Source organism: Salarias fasciatus, chromosome 5, assembly GCF_902148845.1.
Source record: "Salarias fasciatus chromosome 5, fSalaFa1.1, whole genome shotgun sequence".
NCBI classification, from domain to species: domain Eukaryota; kingdom Metazoa; phylum Chordata; class Actinopteri; order Blenniiformes; family Blenniidae; genus Salarias; species Salarias fasciatus.
The window spans coordinates 16,002,459-16,017,027 of NC_043749.1; the positions used below are offsets into that span (position 1 = coordinate 16,002,459).

General features: G+C 42.1%; 1 protein-coding gene across 4 annotated transcripts in view; it reads left to right on the forward strand.

The window, feature by feature from the left end:
• The first annotated feature begins 870 nt into the window (after nucleotides 1-870).
• Nucleotides 871-14,569, forward strand: part of itga7 (integrin, alpha 7) — a 35,354-nt gene continuing 21,655 nt past the window's right edge. For all 4 annotated transcript variants that reach the window (XR_003931491.1, XM_030091886.1, XM_030091887.1 and 1 more), the window contains exon 1: nucleotides 871-1,334. Coding sequence is in view for 3 of the 4 variants with exons in the window: in XM_030091886.1 (XP_029947746.1) it covers nucleotides 1,126-1,334 (209 nt within the window). In the remaining variant the exon portion in view is untranslated. The remainder of the gene's footprint in view (nucleotides 1,335-14,569) is intronic.

Below are 14,569 nucleotides of genomic sequence, written 5' to 3' on the forward strand. Positions count from 1 at the left end.
GGCTGTGGCTGTGTGACGGCTTGTGCGACGCACTGACAGCTGCACACAGACTGACCGAACAGAGACAGAACTCTGCCGGTTAAAACAGTTGTGAACAGGAAGACAATGCAGTGAAAGAAGAACTGCGAAATGCACTCTGCTCTTTATTTTATTTATTTTATTTATTTTTCTCGGGAAATGACATTGAGGACCCTCTTAGAGAAGTAAATTATGTGACTAATAAGCTTTGTTGCGATCCTGCAGCTCTTCTGATCATGTCTCTATTCGTGTTGCTCGGTCACGGCACATATTCTGTGGCTTTTCAGAGCAGCTAAAGGTTGTAATAAAGTTTCCTGGGTCACTGTGCACATTTCTGCCCCCTTTGTCTCCCACATTCTTTCCAGCTCGCTACCACCTGAAGTGAGATGTCAGAGCTTTCAGGCCCAGAGTGAAAAAGTCATTCACTTCATTTGTCTTCAGGCTTATTCCGCTTCCAATGTTTTGTCCTCGTGTTTTTTTCCCCTACCTTCAACAAGCACCTGCAGCGGCCGGCGAGCGGCTGCAGGAGGAATCCGTTTGGACCGTGTGAACTCCCAAGATAAAACAGTCTGCTGTCTTTTTACCCTCTCTTGCTCCGTTCAATAGCTTCCAAGTATCCTGACAACCTTGCCTGGTATTTTGGCACAAGTCCCTTGAGTGTTGATGTCAGCTGAGAGAGGGGAAGGAGGGCGGAGGGGGCGGAGGGCCTGAAAGAGAGAGGGGAGGGGGAGGAGTGAGCGGGCTATTCAAGGCACTTGTCCTCTGTCTCCCTCTGAGCATAGAGGAGGGGGAGGCGCACATGCATTGAGAGAAACACACTGGCACACACACACACACACACACACACACTTAGTAGTAGCGGCTGCATTTCCACAGCCCGCTCTCCAGACTGACAGCAGCAAACGGGAGTTGAGAGGCGGCTCGGCGGAGCGAGGGAGAAAAAGGACTGGAAACAAGGGAGGCATCTGCAGAGGAGAGGGTCAGGAGAGGAGACTTCACACACATTTGCCTCTCTTTCTCTTTCTTTTCTCTGGCAGCCATAAAAGGAATCTCACCCTGTGCTCTTCTTGAACTGAACTTGCTCTGCCGAAGGACCTGCTCCCCGCTATGGCAGCCCCGGTGGGACACGGGAACTCCGTTTCCCTCTCATCTTATCATTGGACTACCTTAATCTGGACTCTGCTGACCCTCTCCAGCCCAGCCAGGGCCTTTAACCTGGATACTACTCACACGCTGCACAAGTTGGGAGACCGGGGGACCTTCTTTGGCTTCTCTCTTGCACTTCACCAGCAGCTTACCCCAGAGTCCCAGAGCTGGTGAGTGGCTGAATGCGGCACTGAGCGCGTCCCGTGTGCCCTGCGTCTTTTTTCATTCACTCCAAATGTGTCATACCTGCACTTGTCTCCATGCTCTGTTTACAATTAATCTGAAAAGATTATTTGTTCTGACTGAAAGCAACATTTCTGTACTGCTGCGCCACTCTTTTAAATTTGCCAAATCACTGCCTGCCTCATATCTGAGTTGAGTTTCTATGCAGCAGTGATTTAAGCGAATGGAGAGTGAGAGTGCAGCTCTGCTGAATTCCCCTGCAGGGTTTGACATCGTTACAAAAAGGGGGGGGAAATGGTTTTTAAGTGAATTCTCTGGTACTGTAGATCTGGTGAGAGAGCCAGAGATGAGCTGATATCGGAGCCTCCTTCAGAGTGTTGGCCTGTGTGTGTTCATTCGTGGGCAAGTGTTGGCTTCAGTGTTTGTTCTCTAATCTGCTGTTTGCCAACAGCTGCTTTGCTGTGTCTTTCAGAGTCATTGGGAGCTCGTGCCCATCCTCCAGAACTCATGAATAAATTATAACAACAGGTCTCCTCCTAAATCTTTGTAAATGTTTGCTGCAGGACTGTAAAGAGGAGGAAGACTCAATTTACTCTCCTTAACCTTCGTCATTAATGCTGAAGGGAAAAGGAAACAAGTTTTAAATAGATTAGGGAGTAAATCAAACTATTTCTTGCATACTTGGAAGTTTCTGGTGAGTTATTGTTCCATTAGCAAAGGGATGTGATGGATTTAAAGTTTTTTTGGAATAAGTATTGAACCCATCGGCACACACACACACACACACACACACACAAAAGAATTTATCTTTAAATGTGAAGTATCTCAAATCCGCAAACAAAATGTAACTTAAAAAGGAACTTTTCAAAAATGTTAAAATATTTAAATGTTGCATCTGTCATTTATTTAAGGTATTTAGCATCTTTATTGTAGTTTTGTTCAGCATTTCTGCCAAATTTTAAATTTGACAATGCATTTCCACTTGAAGCCTGCATTTTATCTAAGTTCCTGATCTGAAAACTTCATTACACAATCAATAATTTTTAAATGTCAAAATATTTTGTTGTCTTCTTAAGCTTAGTAGCGTAGCAGGAAACACAAGTAAACAATCTGATTGAAAGTTTCAGGGGGTCTGTGGCAGTGGGTCTTAGTCCGAGCTCCTGTTTTGGATCTCCATATTTAACTGCTGGCTCCTCAGTTTACTCGGGCGGGAGTCGCGGTGTCGCCTGGTGAGACCGGCAGAATGACATCAGAGTCCCGTCAGCCGTCTGAACCTGCTCAGTGTCCAACGGCATTCCTCCGCGTTATTTTAAAAACTCTGAGACTATGGTATTGTATCGCTCACCGCTGTGCCCCGCGTAAACCGGAGGGAGGGCTTTCCGTCAGTGTTACTGCCCGGAGGAAGTCGATAAAGGTCCGACCTGATGTGCTGATGCATCTACCGGAAGAGGGAGGCGTGAATAACGCTGCTGCCAGGATGCTGCGACATCAGCTTTATGTTGAGGTGATTCTGTCATGACTTCATCTCTGATCACTGTCTGATTTGAGCAGACTCTGTGGGCTCTACCCAGAATTTATTTCAGCTGGAAAGCAAGTATTAGTATTTCACAATTTTATTATTTTTACATCAAACAAAGTAAATCAGTTTTAAATATAAGTCATCTCTGTGAGGTTTTTCAAATTTGTGACAAGTAAAATTGATATATGAAAATGTAACAATGAGGTAATTATCTCAAGCATTGAATGTGATTTGTTGGACATTTGGAGGTGATACATAAATGCTTCTTTTTATTTGAGTTTGTGCATATTAAGCCGTCAACTGTTTGGCTTCAGGACTAACTACTGCTGTCAAAACATAACCTTGTTATGTGAATAAAAAAGAAATTTAGCATTCAGATTAAAGCTGCAGTGTAATGTGAGTCTTACAGGTTTGTTGGCGGCCCTGGAAGAGTCTCAAGTCACTGAGGGGAAAAGTTGAGCAGTGCATATTAACAGAGCTTCTTAACTGTAATGCATCAGTAACTGCTTACTTGAGAGTTTAGTACTGCATTTCCATTCACTGCAGTTTATTTAGACTTACTGAATACTGCTGTCTCTCATTTAATTGGCCTGTTTCTATTTCTCTAAACTCCTTTTAATTGAAGAAGTCGAACCTCATCGTCCTGAACTGATTTATTCCCGTTTAAAGTAACATCAGAGACAACTGTCTTTATGACTGGTATATTCACAGCGATAAATTATGGCTACATTAACTATTCCACTGCTGCTGACTATAAGTTGATATTTTACCTCGACTGTGTTGTTGATCCCGTCTGTCTGTTATTAGTTTACCAAACCTGCATTTAAAAAAATAATAATCCCAGATCACAGATTTGTGCTGATAACTTCACTAAAGTGTCACAGCAAGTACAATTACACAGCTGTGGGCCAGATTCACTGAGATGTTGCATGTAGCATATTAAATAACTCGCTCATGCTTTAGATTGCTTTTGATTACTTTTGTTTTGCGTGCTAAGAATAAGCTGATTTACATCTTGTGCAAACAGTCACTTGAATATAGCGCTGAGTCATTTCTAGTGCAAAAAAAAAAAAGTGTTTTGTTGGCATGAAGCAAATAAATTTGATGCAATCACATCACTTGAATAGGTCCAACTGAACAAAATAAAAAGTAGAGTTACTTTTTCAGGCAACTTGTGACTTTTAATTTGCAGTTACTCGTGTGGTAACTAAAATTACTCAATGAAGTAACTTGTAACCACTTATCAATTACCAATGTTGTGTTCAGTGACTTTCACAACACCGCTTGAATACACAGAGTTCATGTTCAAAAGCTGCTACATGTAATCAGGTCTTTATGAGTCCCAAACATTGTGAGGTAATAATAATGCACTTTCAGAGAAAGCTATTATTCTGGTAGGAACACAGTAATGATCTCTGCTGTCTGAATAATACATTTCCATTAAGCTTTATGCTTGTGCCAATTGTGTTATTGGAGTTTCCATTGTGTTGTCATCATGACCTCTCCCTCTCTGATCTACTGTCCTCCAACAGCCTCTCAGAAATATACCGTAATTAGATGCTATTGACTCGTTTTCTTTTTGAGATTTGAAAGTTTAGGTTACCGCTGCCGTTGGCCGCACTGCATTCAGGTCATTGTGTGCGTTATGTCATCTGATTCGATGGTGAATATGATATTGCTGCTTTGATGTCCTGTTCTGTGCTTAGTCATAACTGAATCACACCGTCCTTAATGCATAATGCTGATCGTCTTAGTCATGCGGTTCTCCTCGTTGGGTTTCATCGCTCGTGGGTTTGGACTGTTACAGGAAGTCCTCCAAAGAAAGATGATTCAGAAGAGATGATCTTTTTGTTGTATATGCTGCCATCAAGTAGCCGTGAAAACCCCACAGTTCCTTCTTCTGTCTTTAGTAAAATGTCAAGGCACACTCTGATCCGAGTGACCCGATAATCTCTTATTGACTGATGTCCGTAATGTGATCCTGCTCAGTGACGACATGTGTGGAGGAAGTGTAAGCATGCCGTGTTCGGGAGGATCAGAGCATCGGTGTGGCATCATGGGTATCTGGAAGCCTTCAACCTTGTCTTTACTGGCTGACTGGGATCAGCGTCTGGACCGAAGCTCAGGGGCCTTCCTCTTCTGCTGATACCAGACAGAGAATGAGATGAGATGAGATGAGATGAGAGGGGTATTTGAGTCTGAGTTATGTGTGTGTGTGTATATGTGTGTGTGTGTGCTATTTATAATACCATGAGAAGTGTTTCCTCTAATAGTGCCGTGCCTGGTGAAGACAGGAAGCCCCCTTTGCTTCATAATATCTCCGTTGCCAGTATCCCTGAGTTCAGCGACCGTGTGTTTTTAAAGTTTACCACTCTATCAACCATACAACACATAAACAACCCATCCAACACGCAAATCTTGATCCAAGCATCTGAGAAAGAAAACTGTTAGAACAAAGGTGTTGGGAAAGTATGGTGACATGTGAGCAAAAGAAACACCTGTTGAGTTCAGTTGTCATCAGACTTCAGGATCCCGATGAACAAAATTATAACTTTTTCTGTATTTTAACTTATTTTTCATACCTAATGTTAACACTTCTTTCCTGCATGCATCTATATTGCAATGTTGCAGTGGACTACAGTGTCGTAAGCATGTTTTTACAAGGAATTGGTCTTATTCTGAATGAGTGAGAAATTCTCAGACAAACGGAACGCCCCACAAAGTCTTACGCTTTCTTTTTTTCTGGAGGTATTTGCATTTTACTCTGCAGGTAAAATAGGATGTTTTTCAATTGTGGGGTTGCAGATTTGATCCCCCAAATACCATGTTTCTGTCAATGGTTGGATTGCCGTATGTAAGCACTTTAGTGACCGCTGAAACAGTGAGAAAGAGATCGACAATTTGGACAGTTTAAAGAGTTAGAAAGTGTTTCTTCAACCAGAATATGATGCTGCACCATACAGGTTTAAGGTGATCAGCAAAGACATGAGATGCTAACTGAAATATTTTGCTGCTCACATTCTATAATAAGAATAATATACTGACTGTACTAATTTTGCACCCTGAAAGCTTTTAGTCCCATGCATCACTGTACTTGGAACGAGCCCCTGACAGCATGATATAGCGTGCGGCTTTCTGTGTTTAGCTTGCTGCCACAGGCATGTAAATCTTAGTGTGGGCAACGCTGCTGCAGAGCCTCCAGATTTACACTTTGGTGTCTTTTCTTTAGGTTAATCTGTGTTTCGTTGTAAAGATTTTTCATGTTTCAAAATGCTGTCGCAAAAAAGCTTTGATTTTTTTTTTTCATTTTCTGCCCTTGAATGACATCTTCTCTGCTGAGAGCCATTTGATCCTCTTGTGCTACGTGTGGATCGATAGAAGTACTTTTGAGCCATATTTTTGTCAATCTCACATGACTGACAACATCGTTAGACCATGATTCACCCCGACGCTGGATAACTGAGTCAGTGGACCTTGAGCTGGCTGTGCTGCGCTGCTGTCATGAGGGAACAGAAGTCTCAGGTTGCAATGAGGTTCATGTTTACATGTGGACCTGCTTTGGTGCATTTGCGAGCAGGAACACTCGGTGTCACTGCCTGGGGGGGCCTCGGGTCGCCGATATAGTCCCAGACATCTTGTCTGGAGTTCGGTTTCATTGGCTGAGTGAGAATCTGTAGCGGAGCTTTCTGAGGCTGAACAAATCCTCTTGTGAAGCTGCAGGATTGATTAACACGACTTAAATACCAACACGGGAGGACGGAGGGTGATTTTTGGATGACTTTCAAAAAGCTTGTGGAGATAACAAAATAAGTGAAAAGAAACTGAGAAGATTAGAAGGTAATAATGATTAGCGCCGAGTCTTGAAAAATACACAACAGGTTTTGTGCCAAATTCCCACTTATTGTCTAAATATGACACTGCAGCCCGCTGCCATGTATCAGTGTTGGCAAAAAGCGTTTTCATTTTTACTTCAGGCAGCAAATCCTAAAGTGTGGGTCAGGCTCCCCTTTTACTTCGGGTATCCAACCATAAAAGAACTGCTTTTTTCAGTTCTGAAGTTTTAGGGATAAGATGTGCTTTAAAGATGTGCAGCACTTACTGTATACTTTATCCACCATGAAAAACACAGCCGTCTCCCCATATTTATGGATGGAAATGTGTTTAAACGGGGCCTAACTGAAGTGCCCTGGACATTCATAACACAAAGAAGAATTTCTAGGTGCTGATTTACATCACAAAAGCCAGATAAAAGCTGCTTTTTCACCCCCAGCTTAGGAGATGAGAATGAACCTTCCCCCTTTTCCCCTTCCTAATTCAATTCCTGATTTTCTCCTCCTCCTTCTTACCGTTTCTCCAATGCCCCTTACAACTTGGTCCCACAGTAACTTTCCTGCTGAATCTCAGGGACGCCATTCACGTTAAAGCCTCATAAAAGTAGAAACGGTTGCAGAGCTTATTCATATGGGAGATCAGAAAGAGCAACGGGTATATAGCACAGGTTTTACAGTCTGGCACACACACACACACACGCACACACACACACACGATTAATGCCCTTTACTACCTCCCACTTACTCTCTGTCTATTTAGCATTCTCCCATTCCTCCACTGGGCTGCAGAGCCCTGACAAAAGCTCGGTGGGAAGCAGTGCTGCTTGGCCGAGAGCTTTCAAGAATATTACTTTGCAGACCACGTGCTCGGTGAAAACGGGGGCCAATCTGCAGAGTCAGGAGGAAACATGCGATGAAGAAACTGATGGGAGTGCAGAGGAAAGGTGCAGCTTGGCAGCGTCGATGGAACAGAAGCTGATTCCGCATCTGCCCATCAAAGAGAGCTGGAAGATAATGCGTTAAGGTCTTCCGAGAACGTCAAGTGTTTGTAGCTTTTCATTATCACACAGCCGCAATAACTGCGGTGATCGGTTCTGAAAATCGTATGTGGGGGAGGTGCAGAGGGTCTGATGGGGATGGGAGCTGCAGGGAGGAATAAATCATAGCAGGCTTCCCTTTTGATTAATACATGTGTGGCCATTTGTGTGTGTGTGTGTGTGTGTGTGTGTGTGTGTGTGTGTGTTGTGTTGGCTCCGATAAACATGCAGTTTAATCAATCAAGTGATGGCAGCCCTGCTGGGAACTGATACAGAGCTGAGTTCAAAAAGAAACCATGAAAAGCAGACAGGAAATTAGAGGGGAGGTGAAACCATTCAAGTTATTCTATTCATCAAAATAGATTTGCTGTTTAATTCCTCTGGCGATCTTCTATCTCATCAAATTATACAACCATTTTAATCTTTTTCTGAGTGTTTATTTGAAGTATTGCAACCTCTTCCATCTTTTGCAATTTCCTAGAGTTATATGAGGACCTGATTGATTTGTGTCATAATGAGTCTTTATTTTTAGTTTGAAGATGTAATATGTGATGTTTTGTTTGCTTTAAATCAGCAGAACGCCATATAATACGCAGAATGGGATAAAACAGCATTTTTGGTGTCAACAAACAGTTTTGTGAGATGCTGCCGGTCAGAACGTTTTCCAACTTGCCCTTGTCTGTTTGGCCTTGTAGTACCAGGTTGCACCACAAGATGGTGCATTGAGGCAATCAAGTTTAATTTACATTGTGAAAAAAAAGTGCAAAGTACTCTGGAAAAAGGGTCAAACAGGAAAAATTCTAAAAGTAGAAGTGGAACTTGGAACTCTAAATGGATCAGTGATAGATCAATACATTTACAGGAGGCTAAGTGGTGAGAAAGAACTGGGAGATCAAAAGAAACAGAAGGCTTGAGTCCTCTTTGGAAACGTTGGCCAATCATTACCGCGTCTGAGCCTGAAAATGACCGTTCACTTATTGATTAGCAGGACAGGTGGCAGGCACCGCCGCTGGTAAAGACGTATGTGCAGTGAGGATGGATTTTCCATTGTCCTCAAAGACAGTAGATGAGACAGCAGTGTGATTGATTTTCACTGCTGGTCAGTTCTTCTTTCTCAGATTGATACACCGCCCTCAAACACATCATTTAAGCAAGACGTTGAGTCACGTCCGTGGGCAGTGACCCACAATCTCCCAGAGGTATTCTGTCAGCGCTGGCAGCTGTTTTTGTCTCTCTTTTACATCTGTGTCGTGCCCAACCTTTTCCTCTTCTGCCGTTGTAGTTGGAGAGAGTTGAGACGTTAAAAACATGATGATTCAGAGCTCCCTCACCTCATTCTCAGCTGTCGCTTCCTCATCAGCAAAACCAAAAGAGTCAGGTGTGAAATCGGCCTTTTCTCAAAGCCGGTCCTTCAGTTTATGAGTCTGATTGTCTGAGTCGGCATTGTTGGACAGGCTGCTGCCAGCTTGCTGAGCTGCAGTTTACACAGTTGTTGCAAAGCCTTCTGTTGTCTGCAGTGTGTCCTTGTGTGTGTGTGTGTGTGTGTGTGAGCATGGGAGTTTATGCATAGATATTCATGCCATTTCTACAGTCATTTCTCTATTAAAGTCTGCATTCTTGCACACATTTTCCATTGCATGCATGTGTGTGCAAATGTGTGTGTGTGTGTGTGTGTGTGTGTGTGTGTGTGTACAGGTCAAAGGTGACAGTCTTGCTCCAGGATAACAGAAGGCCTAAAAAGAGCCTGAGGGCCCCATGCTGATCCTGTCTTTAGAGGAGCAGCCTCATTCTGCTCGGTGATGGACAGATGTTGAAGGGGTGTGAGCAGACAGGTTAGGAGGTGGTCACGTCTAGAAATTTAAGTGTTCGAATCTACTTTTCCCAAACTGTATCATCCTTTGTAAAGTCAGTGCAGGAACATTCCAGGGTAGGGTTGGGTAACAACTGCAAGAAACTGTTTACATGTGCTGTTGAAGGTTTTACCAGTTTGAAACAGCTTAGATTTTAGTCTTCCTCTAAAGATTTAGCCTCATAATGAGTCTCTGCTTTTAATTTTTGTGGAGTTTTAGTCTGGCAGGCAGGTTGCTGAAATTATGTGTTTTTGTTTCGAGCATATACATTTTTTCTTTAATCTTGTTTGAATTGATGTCTTACATCATTATGTTTTTGTATGATTCCATCTGCCTTCCACTCCGGGGACCCTAATTATTAAATGATTCTTTTATTCTGCTAAATCCCATCTCGGGTTTAAAGTGGTTCTCAGTCCTATCTTTATTAATACCATAGAAATTCTGTTTTTCTTTCCATTTTTAGTGTGACTGCCACTACATGTTATCAATTAAGAAAACAAAACAGTCTTGTATTTTCTCAGGATTTAAAATATGTTTCGGTGGATTCTGGGATATCTCAACGGACTTTGTGTTTACTGTGTTTAGACACAGATGTGTTTCTCATTTCTCTCTTTTTTGGTTTTCTTTCTATCAAGAATGCATGAAATTTACTTTGACATTTTTTTTTAAACGTCATAAGAGTTAGGGGAATTTTGAGCATGAGCATGTGATCCTGCAAGAGGAAAAAAAAAAAACAAAAAACATGGACACTGTCACTGAACAAGTTAATAGGCCATGATTAAATATTTCTCTGAGGCTGTGAGTCATTTTAAAAAGCTGGGACAGGCCAAAACTGATTATGAAAAGGTCTTTTCTTCTGCTGTTTGCTACTAGTGGTGATATGTGCGATCATTACTGTCCAGTTTTCCAGCAGCTCTCCTGCCTCTGTGCAGGGATGTGACTTCACATTTCGGAGGAAAGGAGGATGTACATGTGCTTATGCATGAGTGTGCACGTGCGTGCACATGAGATCTTGTTGGGGGGGCTGAGGAGGTGGATGGGGGAGGGGTGGACAGGACTGTGAAGAGTGTGTTGGGGTCACTGCACATGCTCCCCTCGTGGATGAGGGTGCAGTGTACCGAGCGTCTGTGTTGTTTTTGGGATGAACCACTAGAAAAAACAGAGATGATGACTTTGGCTAAATAGAGGGGTGTACATTTTTACATTGATGGTTTTTGGTTATGGCTATCTATTTTTGGGGGGGGGGTAGGGGTGTTTTTTGCCTTGTCCCCTCTTCGCATAGTTTCTCCTTGATTGGTGTAATTACTTGATTAAAGAATGAGTGATGGCTCCGTGGTTGGAGGGACACCAGCCTGGTGTAAATCTCATGGGCTATTGGGGGGTGTAATTTTCCCTCTGTGCTTTGTTCTTCCATGAAATGTGATGTCGCTTTTGTTGAGACAAAATTTTTCAAGCAACCAATTCTTAAACATTAGCTTTTCTGATGGATGCTGGATATTTCCAGTGAGAAATGCTCCACAACATGTGTATCACAAGAAAAACACACATGTGATGCTCAAGGATTTTTGACTTTACCCTGCGTTCATCCAATCTTGCTGTTTCAGATCCTGTGTTTGATCCTTTCTTTGCATGATTTCTTCATTTCCGTGCCACATCGCTCTACAATTTGTACAGATTTTAGAAAATGTATTCACCTGTCCATCTCCCCGTTCACATCGAACAGGGAAGGCAAACTGACTGGTGTGTGGCTTTAGGAAATGAGCTGCAAATGACGCAACATCAATACGCCACAGTTCGAAGCTTTCCCAGGACTGGCCAAAACATTTTTTCAAAAAAATAAACTTGTTTAATTTTTTTATTGTAAGGCAGACTGGCCAGAACAGTCCTAGATCAATCTCCAATATCTGCAGTCTGGAATCAACTTCTCCTTCTCCTCTTCCTCCTTGATTCATCTGTACTTACAAACTTTCTTTTCTGCTTTATTCATTTATTCTTCCTCATTGTCAGTCAGTAGATAAGTAGCCACAGTACAGGTACTCTGATGATGTGAAATAACTTCTTCGAGGTTAACATCCATCGAGCTGCAGTTCAGGTACCTGCCTCCTCAAAATCACAGGTAGAAATGAAGATTCACCAACTTCTGACACCGCTTTCCGCATGCACACATTGACGTGTGGGGCAATCCGCATGGAATTTAATCCGAAACACCTTGAAGGGGGTATGAGTCAAGGTTGCAGAGAGGCGGCATTGTCAATTTGGCAACTTACTTGCTTCATGCGGGGATTTTACAAATCCTTTTAGGACTATTTTTGTTATTTTGTTGTTGGGGTATTGGAGACTGATGTGAAGACATTGTCATTTTTGCATTCCTCAATAAGCTGTGGGTGTTACTGTGGGTACGCCCCATCCCCGAATCATTCACTACAATTGTATGCAAATATGAAAATGGCATTATGTCTTATATCCCCTTGGGGAAATTCCATTTCTTCTGGCATTGACCTATTCCTAATTCTAGGATGCAGCGATGCAGCCACAGTAGAGTCACCAGCTACAATGCATTACCAGTGATTTGTAGGAATAACATGCAATCGCCACTCAAAAAACTCCAAGTCTGGAATTGAATCAACTATCTGAGAAATTTAGAATATTAGCTCCTAAACATCAGAATGTGGCTGTATTGACATGTTGGTGTTTGCATAGTTGCTACAACATTTGGGCTTATGAACAGCCGCGGCTCTCTTTATTTAATCAGGCTGTAAGATATGGAGGAGCTCAGAGAGACAGACAGAGACCAGGTGCTTATCTAATCTGTGTGCATGACCTACACACACACACACACACACACACACACACACACACACACACACACACACACATACCACACACACACACATATATGCCGGTACTGTGTCTGTAGTGTCTGGATTTGTGTGGGTTTTCCACTACAAACTATCAACATCACTCTCAGCACCCTGATATCTCCTCCAGGGTCATTGTGCTGCAACAACATGCCCCAAACTACTCATGTTACTCTAAACACGCATGCACACAACCACACACCCACACACACACCATGTCGAATGTTGGTTTACAGAAAGAGGAGCATAGCGTAGCAGATCATGATCACTCAGTCTGATTCAGTCCTGAACAATGGTCTGGAGCTGAGATGAGGGTGAAGGGCAAATTATTGAGTGTTACTCAGCTGTGACGATGAATCGGTGTGAAATTCAGGACATATGTGCGTGTCAGAGTTTGGTACTGTTTGTATCTGAATGGGCAATGTTAATAGTGTTTTAAGTGTGTTTAAAGAGTTGTTAGATTCTTATTTGAGAACTGAAGCATCATTTGAAATGTAACATTTACGCCTTTACACAACTCATTTACACAGTGGTTGAAGACTCATTTGGACTTAAAACATTTTCAGTCCATGTCTATTTATGAAACATATCTGTTTTATTTCCTGTGTGTATTGTTTGAGGAGTGCTTCTATATATTATTTTACTCTGCATGTCTTATTTGTTGTAGGTTTTCAGAGCAGGTCATGATAAAACTGAACAAGTACAATTTAAATGTTGTTTTTATTCTGTTAAAATACATATTCAAAAATAGAATGTAATATGAACACAATTCATACACAGTCTTGTAGGAATTTCATCCAAAGTCTGAGATTAACCAAAACCTGTTCTTTAACGTGTAATTTTAGAGGTGAGATCGTGATTCTCACTTTCAACATAAGAGTTTTGATTTAAAATACATTTATTTCATGCAATTTGTTTGCTCTGCTGGTGAATCGACAGAATGACTTCAAATCCATTGCCCCTTTCCGGTATGTGAACAGATATCTTGTGAACAGAAGCAAAATTTATGTTCATTTCTCTTTTTGAATATTTTTTTATTTGAATTTTTTTTTTCCATTTTTTCCATTTCGATTCCGCTCAAAGATTCTTTTTCTTAAATTTGATTGAACACATACAGTATCATGCACCGATTTTTCTTTGACTGGAATTTAAAATTCACTTCATGAATATACATCACGCCGTTCTTTGGAAGGTGTTTTCTGCAACAAGATGCGTCTCCTTCCGAGAGGGTGGTACAGCCGATGCAGGCAGACGTGTTGGGAGCCGTCCGAGTCTCCGCTCCAAATAGTGGCGATATAACAGATTAACAGACCTCCCAGCCTCACACCCTGACACCTGCCCTTGTATGTGCACGTGAGCGGGGGCGCGGGGCATGGTGGGGGGGCAAGGCATCGTCGTAAGTCTCAAACATAAACCAGATCCTCCAGGAATGTCGAGCTATAAGAGGAATCAGATCCTATCAGACCAGATGTCCTTTGTTCAACACCAGTTTTCATTTGCGTTACACTGGTTGGTGGGCTTTTCGTGTCTTCATGTAGACCGCCACTGACACCCCAGGAGCATACTTTAGGTTTCCTTTGGGTGACTGTTTTGTGCTCCTGCTTGTTAAGGTGAGGGGAGTAATTCCTGAGGTATGCACTGCTGCAGACCGACAAAAATGTTTGTCAGAAAAGAGAAGGCAGGAGCAGAAAATAGAAAGTAAGCCTGTCTCACAGCCCGGGTGGTGTCAGTCCCGGTTCACATGTCTTCACACATGAGATTTGCAGGAAATCACTTTTAGTTTTTTCATCATGTTCATGTTTTCTGTTTGTTTTGTGCATCAAACAATTCAAAATAATACTCATATCTGTAGCATATATAGACGTATCTACTGAAATTAATGCCTCGTAAAGAGTGTGAAATGTCATCAGTTGTATAAATTCATTACCTGCCACACTGTGATTTGGATTTTATAAATGTGATCAAACTTGTTTGACTACACAGTGTTTCTCTCTAAATCAGAGGTGACAATATATTATACAGTTGGACACAAGAGATATATTTTCTGGTACATACATCATTATTGCCTTGAGGAATAAAACTTTCTTGCAGCATTTATATAGTTGGAGGTGAAAGGTTTGGTATGGGA